General features: G+C 40.1%; 1 protein-coding gene across 8 annotated transcripts in view; it reads left to right on the plus strand.

Annotated features, from left to right (window-relative positions):
• The window catches only part of Rbcn-3A (rabconnectin-3 alpha), a 146878-nt gene that overhangs the window by 39095 nt on the left and 92268 nt on the right, over positions 1-15515 (plus strand). For 7 of the 8 annotated variants that reach the window (XM_076197637.1, XM_076197642.1, XM_076197641.1 and 4 more), the window contains 3 exons: positions 422-571; positions 696-920; positions 13909-14066. In XM_076197637.1, the coding sequence (XP_076053752.1) occupies positions 422-571; positions 696-920; positions 13909-14066 (533 nt within the window). The remainder of the gene's footprint in view (positions 1-421; positions 572-695; positions 921-13908; positions 14067-15515) is intronic. The other variant, XM_076197643.1, reaches the window with a different exon arrangement.

A 15515-nucleotide genomic window follows, 5' to 3' on the forward strand; every position in this document is an offset into this window, starting at 1 on the left:
TTCACAAGTGGTTTCTCCACACTGGATTCAAAGCATAACACCAAAGCACAAACCTATGCAGATGACCCGATGATGATTATCTAGCAGAGCAACTACAAAATAGCTGCTAAGAATAGAATTTGACTCCCAAACTGGAGCAATTACAACAGTGGCCTGTTTAATGAGAGGGACACACCAGGGATGAATAACAATATGTTAGAGGAAGAAGTGTAGTGGAGTTTTTCTCTTGGTTAAAGTAGGAAGGAGTGGAAGTGATGAATGAGATGTGAAAAAGGAAAGGATGTGTATGCCATAGCAGCCTACCTTATTTTAAATGCAATGACCATAGGTTGAATATAAGTATATATTTATTTTGTCATGGAAGTAATTTGTTCTGTCTTACATAACATTTTTCTTTTTCTTTTTCTTTAACTCAATTTAGGCCAACCGTTGCACGTAAGTGCAGCTTACAGTGGCCGTATGGCATGTGCCTACCAAACACCTGGACAAGAATCTGCTGTTGTTACCCATTCTAATGGAACTATCACTTTTGCGTGTTCTATTGCCATCTATGAATGTGAATCCACTGGAGGTAAGGTGTCAAAGAAAGTTGTATTGGCTTTGAAAAGTTCAACCTGCTTCTGATATAGTTAGAAATATTTGCCTATTATTATTATTGATTTGTTTTAATCTGGTGGTTTTATTTTCTTTTACAGGTTCTCAGTGGATTTTAGAAGACAAATTTGATCTTAAAGATATTTTATCAACTCCAGCTGAAATAGGTCATGATCTTGACCTAACCTATCTATCCCAGTTAACACAAGGTAAGTCACTGAGCCGCCTCACCAGTGCTCTCAGCTCAGAGGATGTCAACCAAGGTCAAACAAGTATGTCATTCAATCAGGATCATCCCGCAGCAGAGGCTCTGCATTCTGTCTCAAGTAAGATGTGTATATATATTTAGTTGCTAGCTTTTATTTATGCATGTCAAAGCTTTGATGTAATTAGTGCTTCAGTTGTAAGATGCCATGAGGTACAAAGCTTGGGGGTCAGAAGCAGGTCAAATTCATCTTTAGCAGTCGCTTGGGCAGGAGAAGGAGAGTTATGGTATAAACCTTCCCCCGTTTCTGAATCCCTTTTCCCTGTTTGGACCAACTTAAAGAAAATTTTAGGTTGATTCAGCCACTCCTTTATAAAACATAAAGGTGTACATGTGTTTGTGTATAGTGTGTGTATATATATATATATATATATATATATATATATATATATATATATATATATATATATATATATATATATATATATATATATATATGTACACACATATATTTGTAATACACATGCATACATATACCAAAAGACACTTTCCCCTTTATGAGGGGGTTGGCCAGCCAAGGGATTCACCCATCTTTCAACTTTCACTAATCCCACACCAATTCAACACCCATTTGTTGTCCTTTTATCTTAGCTCCTCGCAAATGAAGGGTCATCCCTGTATCCTGCCCACTGCTTGGGTCAGAAGCAATGCAGCAAGGCATAGCACCTCCACAGCAGGGCCAGACAGTCAAAGCTGTGGATGTGCTGTATCTTGCAACTGCTTCTGACCTAGGGCAGTGAGTGAGATGCAGGGATGACCCGTCATCCAGGAGGAGCCAAGACACAAAGGAGGGAGAGGGGTGGATGGGAGTGGAGTATGTAGGGATGGAATGGGTGGGAGTGGATTATGCCTTTGTTTTTTGGCCACCTCCCTTGTAAGAGGGAAAGAGCCTTTGGTATATGTATGTTTCATTACTTAGTGAACATCCTCCCTCATCCACTCAAGTATAGATAGCAGACAAGAATGAGTCCCTTTGGACCATAACATTTGATCATCCATTCACAGCCACTCTCCCTTCACACGTGTCTTTTACCCTTTCCCTTCCTTGCTGTACACACATTCCATTTATGCCCAAGGCCCCCTTTACCCCATCCGTCCATCCATCCATCCTATTCTTGGCCTTCCCCCCACAGGTTTTCTCCATCCACCTTATAATGTACATCTGTCTTTACACATAAAAGTCCTCTTCCCCCTTACAAAGGAGGTAGTCAGCTAAGACCTACTTTACATATCTGACAGTGAGTAAAGTGAAATGAAGAGGATTTTTTTTTTAATGAATAAATAAATAAATGAATGTGTAGAGAGCTGGGAGGAATGTAAAATGTAGTGGTGTTTGGAAATCTCCATGCTAAACTAGGCAATGAAGTAATAGATGCATTAGGGAGGTATGAGATGGCAGGTAGGAAGATGTATTTAGAAAGGAGATGATAGTGAACAAAGTGTTAAAGAAGAGATAGGAGTGTAAGTATAGATTTATATAGGACAAGGTATTGGATGAGAGGATGTTAATGAACTATGTGTTGGTACCTAAAAGGATGACTAAAAGAGTTCTGGATATAAATGTATTCTGGGGAGAGAGAGTGAAGGGTATTTTTGGATCATTATCTGATGGGATGGAAATTGAGAGTGGAGGGGGGAGGAAAAATGAGGGATGGAGAGAAGTGCTGAGAGGGAACAAATCAAATGAAAAGGAAGAAGACGAAAAAGAATAGCAGGAAAAGGTGAGAGAAGTATGGGAGGTTGTGAAGGATTAAAGTGAAAAAGGCATAGAGGAAGCATTTTGTGCAGCATCCATTGCATTGGATAGATATGTGCAAGAGATTTATGGATTTAGTGATATGACATGGGCTTGGGTTGGTTTCAAAGTCACCAGCCAGGAGTTGTGGGAGGGCAGGTGGGTGCCAGGAGACTGACCTTTTTATGTGAAAAAAAAAGGATTGGAGGTATTGAAGAAAGGTCAGAAGGAAGTGAGAGTGATAAAGGGTGAGCTTATGGGCCCTTTCTGTAGACCAGGTACCAGCCTTTTGGGACCACACCTCCAGGGGATAGGGTACACAGAGGAGTCAGGTAGGCCTTCCTGTAGCCTGGCGGTCACCTGCTTCTTGATGTGGGTGTCTTTTCTTCTTCAGCATCTTCTCACACAGGCTCTACATAGTAATGCCACATTCAATAGTACATACATATACCAGAAACCCTTTTCCTCCTTACTAGGGGGTGGTTGAGTCAAAGCATGCACTCACCCTACGCCTGCCCCACACCAATAAAAAAAAGTAAATGAATAAATAAGATAAAATTGAGTAAATAAAAATAAGAATAAAATAAATTAATTAAAAATCCATTGTTCCTCACATCTTTGCCTCTCATGGCTGAAGGGTCATCCATGCCCCCCTGCCGTATTGCTTGGGTCAGAGACAATGCAACAAGACATATTGCAAGCTACACATATAATAACCCAAATGTAATTTACATAATTTTGATAATTTTGAAGTTATATACATACTCTGAAATTTTTTATTTATGATTTTTAATGACTTTGTATACATACAGACTCAAGCAAATACTGATGCTAGTCATATTAAACCAGAATGAATTCTCATGAGAAAGTTAAGTCCAGATTTCACGTACTCACAGTATCTGCACTATCAGAACACAATGAACTGGGACCAGTGATTGGTTCTTTCCTGTGGTGTTCCTTGAAGATGGACAGTCAGGCTGCCCATCATCAGAACACATTAACCCCTCGCCTCCATCAGGAGGTGCAGCCCTCAGGGGCTGACATTTTGTCTTTGGACTGAGCCCAAGATATCCCTCTTATGTATTTCAACTGTCTTACACTTTTTTTACACATGGAGAGCTGACAACTGGTGACAGCTTTCTTCCCCCTACAAATTTCAGCTGACGGTATTCAGAGCTGGTTGCATTCCTCGGTGCATTCCTAGGAGCGTCCCTCAGTGTCCTGACTATATATGTGTCAGTCAGGACACCAAGGGACGCACCTAGGAATGCACCAATGAATGTGCCCAGCTGTAGTGGTATTATAACAGTCCCATGCTAATATAGAAAGATCTGCGGGAGGACCCAAGGACCATTACCAGTCACAGTGGAGCTGTGGGTTTCTCACTAAGCAAAACTCTAAGGAAAATTAATACAATGAGCTCTACTTGCATACATATACTAAAGGCTTTTTTCCATCTTACAAGGGAGGTAGCTAAAAGAAAATAAATAAATAAAAAATAAATAAATGAATAATTCACTGAGCACAAACAAATATTCCAGTTAATGCACTGTAGGATAATTATTTCAGTAACAACAACAAATAAAAAGGATTCCTCTCAATTATAAAGGTCAGATAATGAATTTTTTAGTACCATATAACAAGCTCATTTGCCACTTTGGCACAGGTTTTCAACTTGTCACTAACAACAAATTTCCAGTTCTACTTACTGGCACAGCCAATACCAAAAATGAAATAGCAAATTCTGCCTTATTGTCATGGAGCAAAATGAAACTGGGAGCTCTCTGTCAACCCTTGACCAAAGGAAAAGAATGATCCATCCATAGAACCTCTTGTGCTGTGCAACACCATGGCCCACTTCTGCTGTTGCCTCTCTGAAAAAAAAATTCCCCAGTCTAAGATCCACCCAAATTTCCTGATACTAATGAAATTACACAAACCAATTACACCACATGCTCCCTCCCCCCAATCTCCAGATCAGTCCATGAAAAAAGATGGTAATAACTGACGTGCCTCTCATATTATGATGAGACGTAGAGCAGCCCCTCTGTCCCATGTATTCTCTATCTCTTGTATCTTCCACATCATAATCTCTCATTCATGCTGGCAGCTGTCTCTTTCTTTGAAACTGTCTGTGTAATATTTCATCCTCTTCTATCACCTTATTTTATCATGGCTGACAATCATTTATCATTTGATTCATCACTCGTGCCACTTTCCACTGACATGACATGACATTCTATCAGTAGAAACATTATTCCAGGAATGCACACCTGTCACAGTGCCATTTCCCCACTGGAATGCACACTTTATGTTAATCCTCACCCACATTTCATCATCTATTCCTAGTCACTGAGCATCAACATTTTACCAGAATGTCACCACTCCTTTTGAAATACTGCTCTTTCCAGTGCTATCCTTTCATCTGGGCTTAACCAAAATACTGCCTCTTCCAACATCACTTGAGAGTTTTCTGCCATGGCCTTGATCATTTGATAATGTCTCTACAAGCCTCTCTCTTCCAAACAGCTAGCCGTGCTAGTTTCTTTATTTCATTGGTGTAGACACCTACCTATTCTCCTAACCACCACACTCTTCAGACACAGAAAAGCTTCCTTCAGTTGTTTTTTACCCTCACAACATCCATTTGATCACTTACTCATTTCTACTTACAGTGCTAACGTATATAGAAATGAAATAAAATAAGATAAAACTAGCCACATCTTTAATGATATTCATCAGCTAAGCCACTAGTACTATCTTCTTTAGCCATACCACTATATCTCCCTTACCATATGAATTGATCATATTGCTGCCTAATTTCCCTCTTTCTTGCCATGGTGATTATATACCTACATAACTTGTAGGTTGATTATTTCAGTACCCAACAATAAAGGTGACCCCTCACACTTACAAAGGTTGGTCCAAGTTGATGACAAAATTTGTTGTGGTGAAGTTGAGCCAATGAGCCTGTTCACCACTTCAGTAGGAGTTTTCCAATTATCACTAATAACAAACTTCCCTACTATTCAGTACCTGTCCTATTTACTGGTGCAGCTACTACCAAAATTAGGTACTAAGCTCTGCCTAACTGGCATTAAAAAAAAAAAGGAGTTCCCTGCTGACCCATGACTGAACAGGTTTCCCTGTGGACCACCTCAGTCTCTCTAACATTCCCCAGAATTGCTCTATAATAATGAAACAATACATATTAGATTACACCTCATGCACATGCAAAGTTGTTCCTCTGACAACTGCTGATAAGAAACAAACACCATTTTAGCTGGGGTTAGCAGTCTCTGCTCCACACAGAGTAGGTAAAGCCAATGTACTACAGCTACTATGGTGCCTTGTAATGCACAGCAGCTGCACATAGCCTGGAGACCTTGCCAGTGAAATTTTCCATTTGTGGCACATTATATCTACACATGAAAAATATTTGGTTTGTGGAGTACAGGATAAAGAATTTTCAAACTTTGGTCCTAAAAACCTCTGAAATTAATTTGATGCTGAAATTGATCAGTGGAGACAGAGATGGGATGCCTTGGGTATAGCTCCCTCTCTGTACATTGCAATTAGGTAGATACAAGCCTGATAACAAAATTGTGGCTTATGTAGCCTTCCTAAGGTCTTACTCTAGTTGCTATTGTGTCCACCTACAGTATTGAATTGCAAGTTCCTCACAGTGCTCTGGTGTTGCTTATGTACTTGTCTTATCTAACCCCATCTTCAATCTTCTGCTGGACAAAGTTCTACTACAGTGTTAGCCTAATTGGGAGACCATAGTTAGTCTAACAATAGTAATCCTGTAGATTATTCGTAGAAAGGGTTCTGATAATTTGTAATCAACAAGTCTTTTCTTCTTGGTCCAAGCATAGGTACTTAACTGCTAAAGCTTTGTTGTGTATTTGCTTTCACTTGTTCAAAGACTTATCTGGTGATGGTGTAAGAAGTTTGTTCATGAGCGTAAGATTTTACCATCTCGTTAACAAACTAATTATTTCCATGTTGTCTGCAGTAGACTTGTAATCCTTGGTCATCTGTAAATAAGCAGAAAGAATGGAACTTATGCTTCCACATGAGATGCAGAACAATGAGGAGGTACATCATCCAGCAATATAAAAGGTTTGATTTCGTGTTTGTTTTTCTGCAGAAAGATATTTGCCAAGGTACCAACCAATCTTTGATCCAGTCTAGCAGTATTTTCCAAGGGATCTGTTCCTTGAAATTCAAACTCAACCAACAAAGTGTAGTGAGTTATTTGAATGTTTATGTTTTATATACAATTTTAACCCCTTGACACCAGGCTCCAGTAACCTATTTCCTCTCCACAACTTGGTTAAGGATGTTGGTACACTAAAAATTTTACTTTTTTGACAATTTTGCAAAAACTTGTGGAAAAAAATCAAAGTATGCACAACATACTGGTGAAGTAAGATTATCATATGGCATCATTTACTATTTTTAATTGATTTTTCAAAAAAGTATCTCGAGCGGGCAATGTCCCTATTTACAGGGACATGTCGTTAGACTAGCTTTCTATTTGACATTTACATTTTATGTTTTTCTTATATAAAATCATAGAAAAGTATATCAGCCTGTCAACATATACTGACAGTGAGATGTGAAGGCAAGAAATGCAAAGTAACAATTCACTGGGTATTGCTCAATTATTACAGTTCACTTTTTTTTTTTTGTGAATCATTAATGTGTAACTAGGAACGGTGTTGAATATTGAGAAGTGGTTCATCCCTGGTGAAACAAAACCCCAACATGAATCACTATTTGGAAATAAACTCTCCTACTAGGATTCAAACCCTCACCTGAGCAGCTTGCTTCTTATAAGACAAAGACTGTACTGTCATGCTACCGTGACCGTACAAAAACGGAACGACTTAGTTCCTCTGAGGGCACTTACATGAAGCGTGGTATGTACTGTATTTCATCAAATCCATTGTGCAGGCTAGTCTTCCAGCAAGTGTTTGTGTCATTATGACATTTGGAAATAAACTCTCCGACTGGGTTCGAATCTCAGTAGGAGAGTTTATTTCCAAATGTCATAATGACACAAACAATGAATCACTATTTATGTAATGCCCCAGTGAAAGCCAATAAAAATTTGGGATAAAGTAATGTAAATGTGAAAAATGTTACTTACAAAACACTGCACTTTATTTATGATATCTAATTTATTAGTGTCTATACATTTTTCATCTATATTGTTAATAGTTTTTTTATACAGAGGGTGATTTTTTCTTTTTTCTTTTTTTCTTTGAGGCTCAATATCTTGATAACAGTATTTTTGCCACATTTATGTTTATAACTCTGAAACATTTATTTTCTATATAATTTTTTTGTACAATACTTAGCATTTTTTCTAAATCTTGTTGAATTATGTCTCTAAGGGTAAAACTATAGCTTTTAGCAATACAATTCCATGTGCTTGTTTTTACAATTTACTGTAGTTATTCACAAAGGAAAATCCAGTATGGTGTAACTTTTAGACATAGAGTAATAAGTTAACATGATAATCCTTATCAAAGCTTCTAGTTTCCTTGCCAAAAAAAAAAAAATCAACAGATTACAGTTTCTATTAGTTACTAAGATTTGTTTGCTACTATTGGTTGTCCAATAAGGTGGAAAGAGTAGTGAGACAGGAAGTGCGAGGATGCGTTGGTACTGCTGGACTGTTTGACGAACATGGTAGAGGTGCAGTAGTGACCTACAACTGTGGATTCTCGAATGCCATCTGCAGGGCAGAGATACTTGGAGCTGCAATGGAATAGTGGTCACATGGGTCTGCACACTGTTGAAAGACACAGCAGGGATGCTGGCAGAAGCTTGGAATTAGTTGAACCACGTAACACTGAACAAACGTTGAGCGGGTGGGAGGGAAATGCACTTGTCGTCTAATGTTCGGAGTTCGTATCCCACCGCTGCCACCATTTATTGGATGTCCAATATGGTGGAAAGGAAAACGCTGAAGGTATTTTCAAAGTGTAATTTCACAGGGAATTTACAATATGAGTTCTCACTGGCACACTCTCTCACATGTGACTGAAATCAATGCCCACTCACTCGTGACTGTTCGCGTGACACCAAATTCATGCTGGGACGGCGTGCCCAAAACAGTTGCCTATTTTGATTTTCCACAATTATTCCTTGCACACACAAATTTACATTCATTCATATTTCAGTTATACAATAATTCAAATTTGGATAGTATTAATGATCTATATCCCATTCATTCATTCATTCATTCCATTGTGTAGATCAGATCTTTGTGGTAAGACAGATATGTGAGAAAGCTATAGGAAAGGGGAAGGATGTTTTTTGGGCCTTTATGGATCTGGAAAAGGCTTATGATAGGGTAGACAGAAAGGCACTGTGGGAGGTTATGCAGATTTATGGGATAGGAGGAAAGCTTTTGGGAGCTGTCAAGAGTTTTTATGTGAGTAGTAGAGCATGTGTTAGGATTGGAAATAGAGAGAGTGAGTGGTTTGAAGTAAAGGTGGGACTTCGTCAAGGATGCGTTATGTCGCCCTGGCTGTTCAACTTATACATGGATGGGGTGGTGCGAGAGGTGAATGCTAGGGTAGTGAGTCAGGGATTGGAGATGGTTAAAGAAAATGGAGAAAAGTGGGAGGTGAGCCAGCTGTTGTTTGCGGACGACACTGCGCTTGTGGCAGGGTCAGAGGAGGATTTGAGGAAGCTGGTGGCAGAGTTTGGGAGAGTATGTGATAGAAGAAAGCTAAAGATAAATGTGGGTAAAAGTAAGGTGATGAGATGTACAAGGGGTGAAAGTGGCAGTAGACTGGAAGTGAACATTAAGGGAGAGCGACTGGAGGAAGTGGATAGTTTTAGATACTTGGGTGCAAGTGTAGCAGGAAAAGGTGGAGTGAAGGTGGAGGTAGAATGTAGATTGAGAGAAGCGAGTAAATGCCTTGGTGGTTTAAAGAGTGTAATGAGAAATAGACATTTGGGAATGGATGCGAAGAGGAGACTGTATGAAGGAGTGATTGTGCCAACAGCACTGTATGGGGCAGAAACGTGGAACATAAGAGAAGAAGAGAGAAGGAGTTTGAATGTGTTTGAGATGAGGTGTCTGAGAAGTATGGTGGGGGTTACTAGGCTAGATAGAGTGAGAAATGAGGAGGTGAGGAGGAGAACAGGGGTGAAAAAGGATTTGGGAGATAGGGTTGATGAAAGAATATTAGGATGGTTTGGACACATGGAAAGAATGAGTGAAGAAAGACTAGTAAAAGAGGTATGGAAGGCAGATGTGGAGGGAGTGAACATGAGGGGACGTCCTAGGATGAGGTGGATGGATGGGGTGAAGGGGGCTTTGGGGAAGAGGGGAATGTCTGTTGAGGAAGGAAGGGAGAGGACGGAAGACAGAGGTGAGTGGAGAATGGTTGTATATGGATGATGTTGCGACTGCATGAGGAGGAATGGGCGGGGGGGTGGGGGGTGGGGGGGTGTGTGTGAGTAAATTTTGACGCAGCCCGAAGGGATTTCTCCCCGTCCTCTCCTTATATGCAGGGGGGGGACGGAGAGGGGGGGTCGCCGATTAAATGAAGCGGCCTTGCTGTGGATGTGCTGTGTCTTACGACACTGCTTCTGACCCAGGGCGGTGGGCAGGGTGCAGGGATGACCCGTCATCCAGGAGGTGCTCAGATGAGAGGAAGGGTGGGAGGGGTGTGGAGTGTATTTAGGGATGAAATGGGTGGGAGTATTTTTATGCCTTTCCCTTTTTGGCTACCTCCCTTGGAAGGGGGAAAAAGCCTTGGTATATGTATGATGTATCTATATCCCATTCATTCAACTTTCGCATTACAAATACATTGATAATTAATTAAGTAAACAGAAATGGCAATTAGAATGTTCTAGAAGATTCACGCATGTACGCACACACATACATGGTAGAAAGATGAGAGTAGTGCTCAGAGAAAAATATTCAGATTGGAAAGAGGTGATCAGTGGAGTACTGCAAGGATCTGTACTAGCTCCAATAATGTTTGCTATTTATATGAATGACATGGATGAGGATGTGAAATGATACATGAGCTTCTTTGCTGACAATACCAAACTGTTAATGAAAGTAAAAACTGAAGAGGATTGCGAATCACTGCAGGAAGACCTGAATAAAGTATGGAACTGGAGTCAGAAATGGGAGGTGGACTTCAATATTAAGAAGTGTAGCATAATGGAGTTTGGTAAAAGCAAAAACAGAATATCAGGACAATATAAAATTGGAACCAAGGAGGCAAAGAAGGAGGGATCCGAAAAAGATCTGGGTGTAATCATCTCAAATGACTTGTCCTATAACAAACAGATAAACAAAATTGTGGGAGAATCCTACAACTTGCTAAAGTGGACGAAGAAGTTATTTAAAAAAAATATTGGTCACACTGATAAGGCCTAGACGAGAATATGCAGCGACATTGTGGTCACCCAGTACCAAAAATAATATAAAGAAAATAGAAAGAATCCAGAGAGCAGCAACAAAAATGGCACCTGCACTCGCAAACATGTCATATAAGGAGAGATTGGCTAAACTAGATTTACCGACTCTGGAGCAAAGAAGAGAGAGAGGTGACCTGACCATCTACAGAATCATGAAAGGCACAGAAATACTTGATAGAGAGGACTTGTTAAACTGGGACAGGAGAAGCACAAGAGGACATGGAAAGAAAATAAAAAAACATAGCTACAGAAGAGATCTGAAGAAAAACAGTTTTCTACATAGATTGGTAGACACTTGGAACAAACTGGACAAAGAAATAGTGTGCGCAAAAACCATTCATGAATTTAAGAGCAAACTAGACACTGCGAGATACAAAGGCGGCACACCACGAGCGTAGCTCCCGTTCCCGCAGAATACAACTAGGTAGGTAGGTAAATACAGAATGACACATAAATTTATGTTGTACAGTACATCTATGCATAATGTTAACAGAATTAGAATACAATACCACCTCCCTTGTAAGGAGATAAAGCCAATGGTATATGTGTGCATGTACATATGTGTGTACTAAAATATAAGAAAAATAAAAGGCATAATATTTTTTTTACAATGGATTTGAAGGCAGAGATGAAAGAAGTGAATGTGAGGGAGCAACCAAGAATGAGATGGATGGATAGGGTAAAAGAGTCATTGGGAAAGAGGGGAATGTCTGTTGAGGAAGGAAGGAAGAAGACAGAAGATAGGGGTGAGTGGAAAATGGTTGTGTATGTATGATGCTGTGATGCATGGAAGGGAGTGGGTGGGGGATGGGGGTGAGGGAGTATGTGTGAATGATATTTTGATGCAACCTAAAGGGATTTCTCCCCCATCTTCTCTTTTTCTGCATGAGGGGATGGAGAGGGAGGGTCATAGATTAAATTAAACGGCCTTGCTGTGGATGTGTTGTGTCTTGCTACATTGCTTCTGACCCTGGGCAGTGGGTGAGATACAGGGATGACCCATCATCCAGGAGGAGCAAATAAAAGAGGGAGGGAGGGATGGTGAATGGGAATGGAGTATGTGAGGATGAAATGGGTAGGAGTGGATATATATGCCTTTGACTTTGGCTACCTCCTTTGTAAGGGGGAAAAAGCCCTTGGTATATGTACGAGGCATGTTTTTTAAGTACTGTTTTGAAATGGAAATGAAACAAGTAGACTTTTCATAACAATTTTATTTTTACATGAAAGCCTGTTCTGTAATCTACTTTTCAACATAATTATGGAATCATTTGACCATGTTTAAGTTTGTGAGTATTTGAAATGCCTCCTCCGATTGAGAATGCCACTGACTGTGAAATACATGCTGTGATTCGTTTTCTTACTGCTAAAGGCATGAAAGCAGCTGAAATTCATCGTCAGATCAGTGAAGTGTATGGAGAAAACATTATGAGTGATGGGATGGTGCAGAAATGGGTGAGAGCTTTTAAAGATGGCCGTACAAATGTGCACCAAACCATCAGTAATGAGTGAAGGTCGTCCACTTCATTCCTCATCATAGGATGTGTTTAGTGTCCACTGTGTGTTGATTGCACATGGAGAAACAGGAGTCTGTGGCTAGATCAATGCTGTGTTGGTACTGCTGGAATAGTGGGTGAAGGCATGAATAAAATCATGCCATTGTGATTCTTGTTTGTCAAAGGAATGTTTTTTCATGGTAGGGCTAATGTGTTTGGGAGTTTGTTAGAATACCAAGTTTGGTAGTTGGTCATGGAGTAATCAGTCAAATGTTGCCTCGAGTATCACTAGATGGAAAATCCTGCACCCCCACAGTGGTTAGCAATGATCTTCAGAAGAAACTTTGCACTGTTGCCTGTGTTATATCAATGTGGGACAGTTTCTTTGTCACTCAAAGTGGTAGGGAGAGGAGAGAAGTTGCCAGTTGTCAGCTCACCATGGGTGAAAGTGTAAGAAAAACAATTACAAGTTGATAAAGAGAGATGTTGGGCCCAGTCTGGAAACTGAATGCCAGTCGCTTGGGGCTGCACCTCTTGAAGGAGGTGAGGGCATTAGTTTGCTGTCCATCTTGCAGGGCCACCACATGCAGACACCTGGTCCCAGTCTCAGAGTACTTCCTTTGGGATCAGGATGTGCATCATCATCACTAAACTCCATTACATCATACAAAGTGAATTCCCTTCACTTCTGTATAGATAATTTAAGCATGTTTATTACTCTGCCTGTATTATGTATAGATAATTTCTACTTTGATATCGCTTCCCAATCTTTAAAGAGGGAATGCATGCAGAAATTTTAGATGGTCTTCATATAGATTGTTTCTGATGATAGGTATCAAGCAACAAATCGGATGACAAAAATTTTTTGTATTTTGAGAAATGTAGTAAAACTAATCAGTATTGAATATTTATTACTGAACCCATGAAGAAATTGTAGTTGACATGCTGCTAAACATATTTTATTTGTATTATGAACCATACATTACCTGCATTGAGAAGGAAAGGGAAGTTTCACTTTCCTGTGTTTATCAAGGGATTGCTTAGGAGATGAATGAATTATCCAGGCAAGAGCCAGGATGTAAAGATGATTACCATGCAGTATGGAAGAAGTTGTCATAGTATCTGTAACCCTCCTCCCTGACTAGAGGGGTGCCAGAGAGATGAAAAAAGTAGCCTGGGGGAGAGTCAAAATGCAAAAACCAATACCACTCAGAACAGAAGTGAAGAACAGGGGGAAGAAACCTTTGCTATACAGATAGAACAGGAAAGATTAAAAGTAGATCTGGATAAAAAGTTATAATAAAATACAGTGATGAAGACAGTTTTTCATCATCATCTCATCATATTTACAGGTCAATTGCTGGTCCCAAGTCCAAGCACACTGCAGTGCCTTCGAAACAACAAGTTTGATAAGCGTGGAGTTAGTGTTAAGCAGAAACACCCAATACAGATTGATTGGGTATCAAAGGAGGATGGTTCTCACATTTTAACTGTCACCGTTGGGAGCAAGGTCAGTTTATATGTGACAGTATATTTTTCATGTGTATAAATTCTCTCCTGTCTATCTTCTCTTTATTTACCATCATGCAACTTAAGCTGTAATTATTGTGCATTTAATTAGATGGTGCATTATTTGCAAGAGTATATTCATTATCATGTTTCTGTGCAAGACTTGTACAGAAAAGCATGCAGATATGCTCATTTTCCATATAGCATTGTTTTTATTTTTTGTATTGTATATTGAAAACAAAAGGAAAAATATTCTTGATGAAAGTTTTATTGGTAAAGGATGACATGATTTTTGCTATATATTTCTTTTTTGTCTATCTATCTACCTATCTATTTACCAAGGGCTTTTTCCTTCTTACAAGGGAAGTAGCCAAGTCATAACCCACTCTCACTCATTCCACTCCCATCCACCACCCTTTCCTCACTCTCATCTTAGCTCCCCCTGGATGACAGGTCATCCCTGTATCCTGTCCACTGCCCTGGGTCAAAAGCAATGCAGCAAGACGCAGTACATTCACAATAATCCCACTACTCTTAATCGGCAAATCTGACCCCCCCCCCCATCCCCTCATGCAGAAAACAAAAGACGACTGGGAGAAATCCCTTTGGGCTATGTCAAAATATCATTCATACATAACCATTCCCTACCCCTCCATCCCCCACCCCCTCCTTTCCTTACATCACAGTATCATCTATACACAGCCATTCTCCACTCACCCCTATCTCCTGCCTTCTCCCTTCCTTGCTCAACAGACATTCCCCTCTTGCTCAATGCCCTTTTCACCCCATCCATCCATCTCATCCTTGGTCATCCCTTCATGTTCACTTCCTCACCACTGCCGTCCACATGTCATTTACTAATATTTCTTCACTCATTCTTTCCATGTGTCCAAACTATCCCAATGCTCTTTCATCAGCCCTCTCTGCCGTCTCCTTTTCCACCCCCACTCACCTCATCTCCTCGTTTCTCACTCTATCCAACCTTGTAACGCCTACCATACTTCTCGACATTTCAACTCGAGCACATTTAAACTTTTCCTCTCTGCCCCATACAGTGTCGTCGGCACAATCACCCCTTTATATAGTCTCTTTGCATCTATTCCAAATGCCTATTTCTCATACATACATATACCAAAAGCTTTTTCCCCCATACAAGGGAGGTACTGGTAGCCAAAAAACAAAGGCATAAGATCCACTCCCACCCATTCCATCCCTGCATACTCCTCATGACACTTTTTAATCCCCCAAAGTATTTGCTTATTTCTTTTGGTCTACAGTTTCCAGGCCACATACAACCCCAAACACTTTGTCCAGCTTCTCTCCTTTAATAATTACTTCCAGTTCACTGCCATCCTCTCCCCTTGTACATCTCATCACCTTATTTTTACCCACATTTACCTTCAACTTTCTCCAGTTGCATACCCTCCCAAACCTTGTCACCAATTCCCTT

This window comes from Oratosquilla oratoria, chromosome 14 (assembly GCF_046742065.1).
Source record: "Oratosquilla oratoria isolate Oo_2021 chromosome 14, ASM4674206v1, whole genome shotgun sequence".
In the NCBI taxonomy this organism is placed as follows: Eukaryota; Metazoa; Arthropoda; class Malacostraca; order Stomatopoda; family Squillidae; genus Oratosquilla; species Oratosquilla oratoria.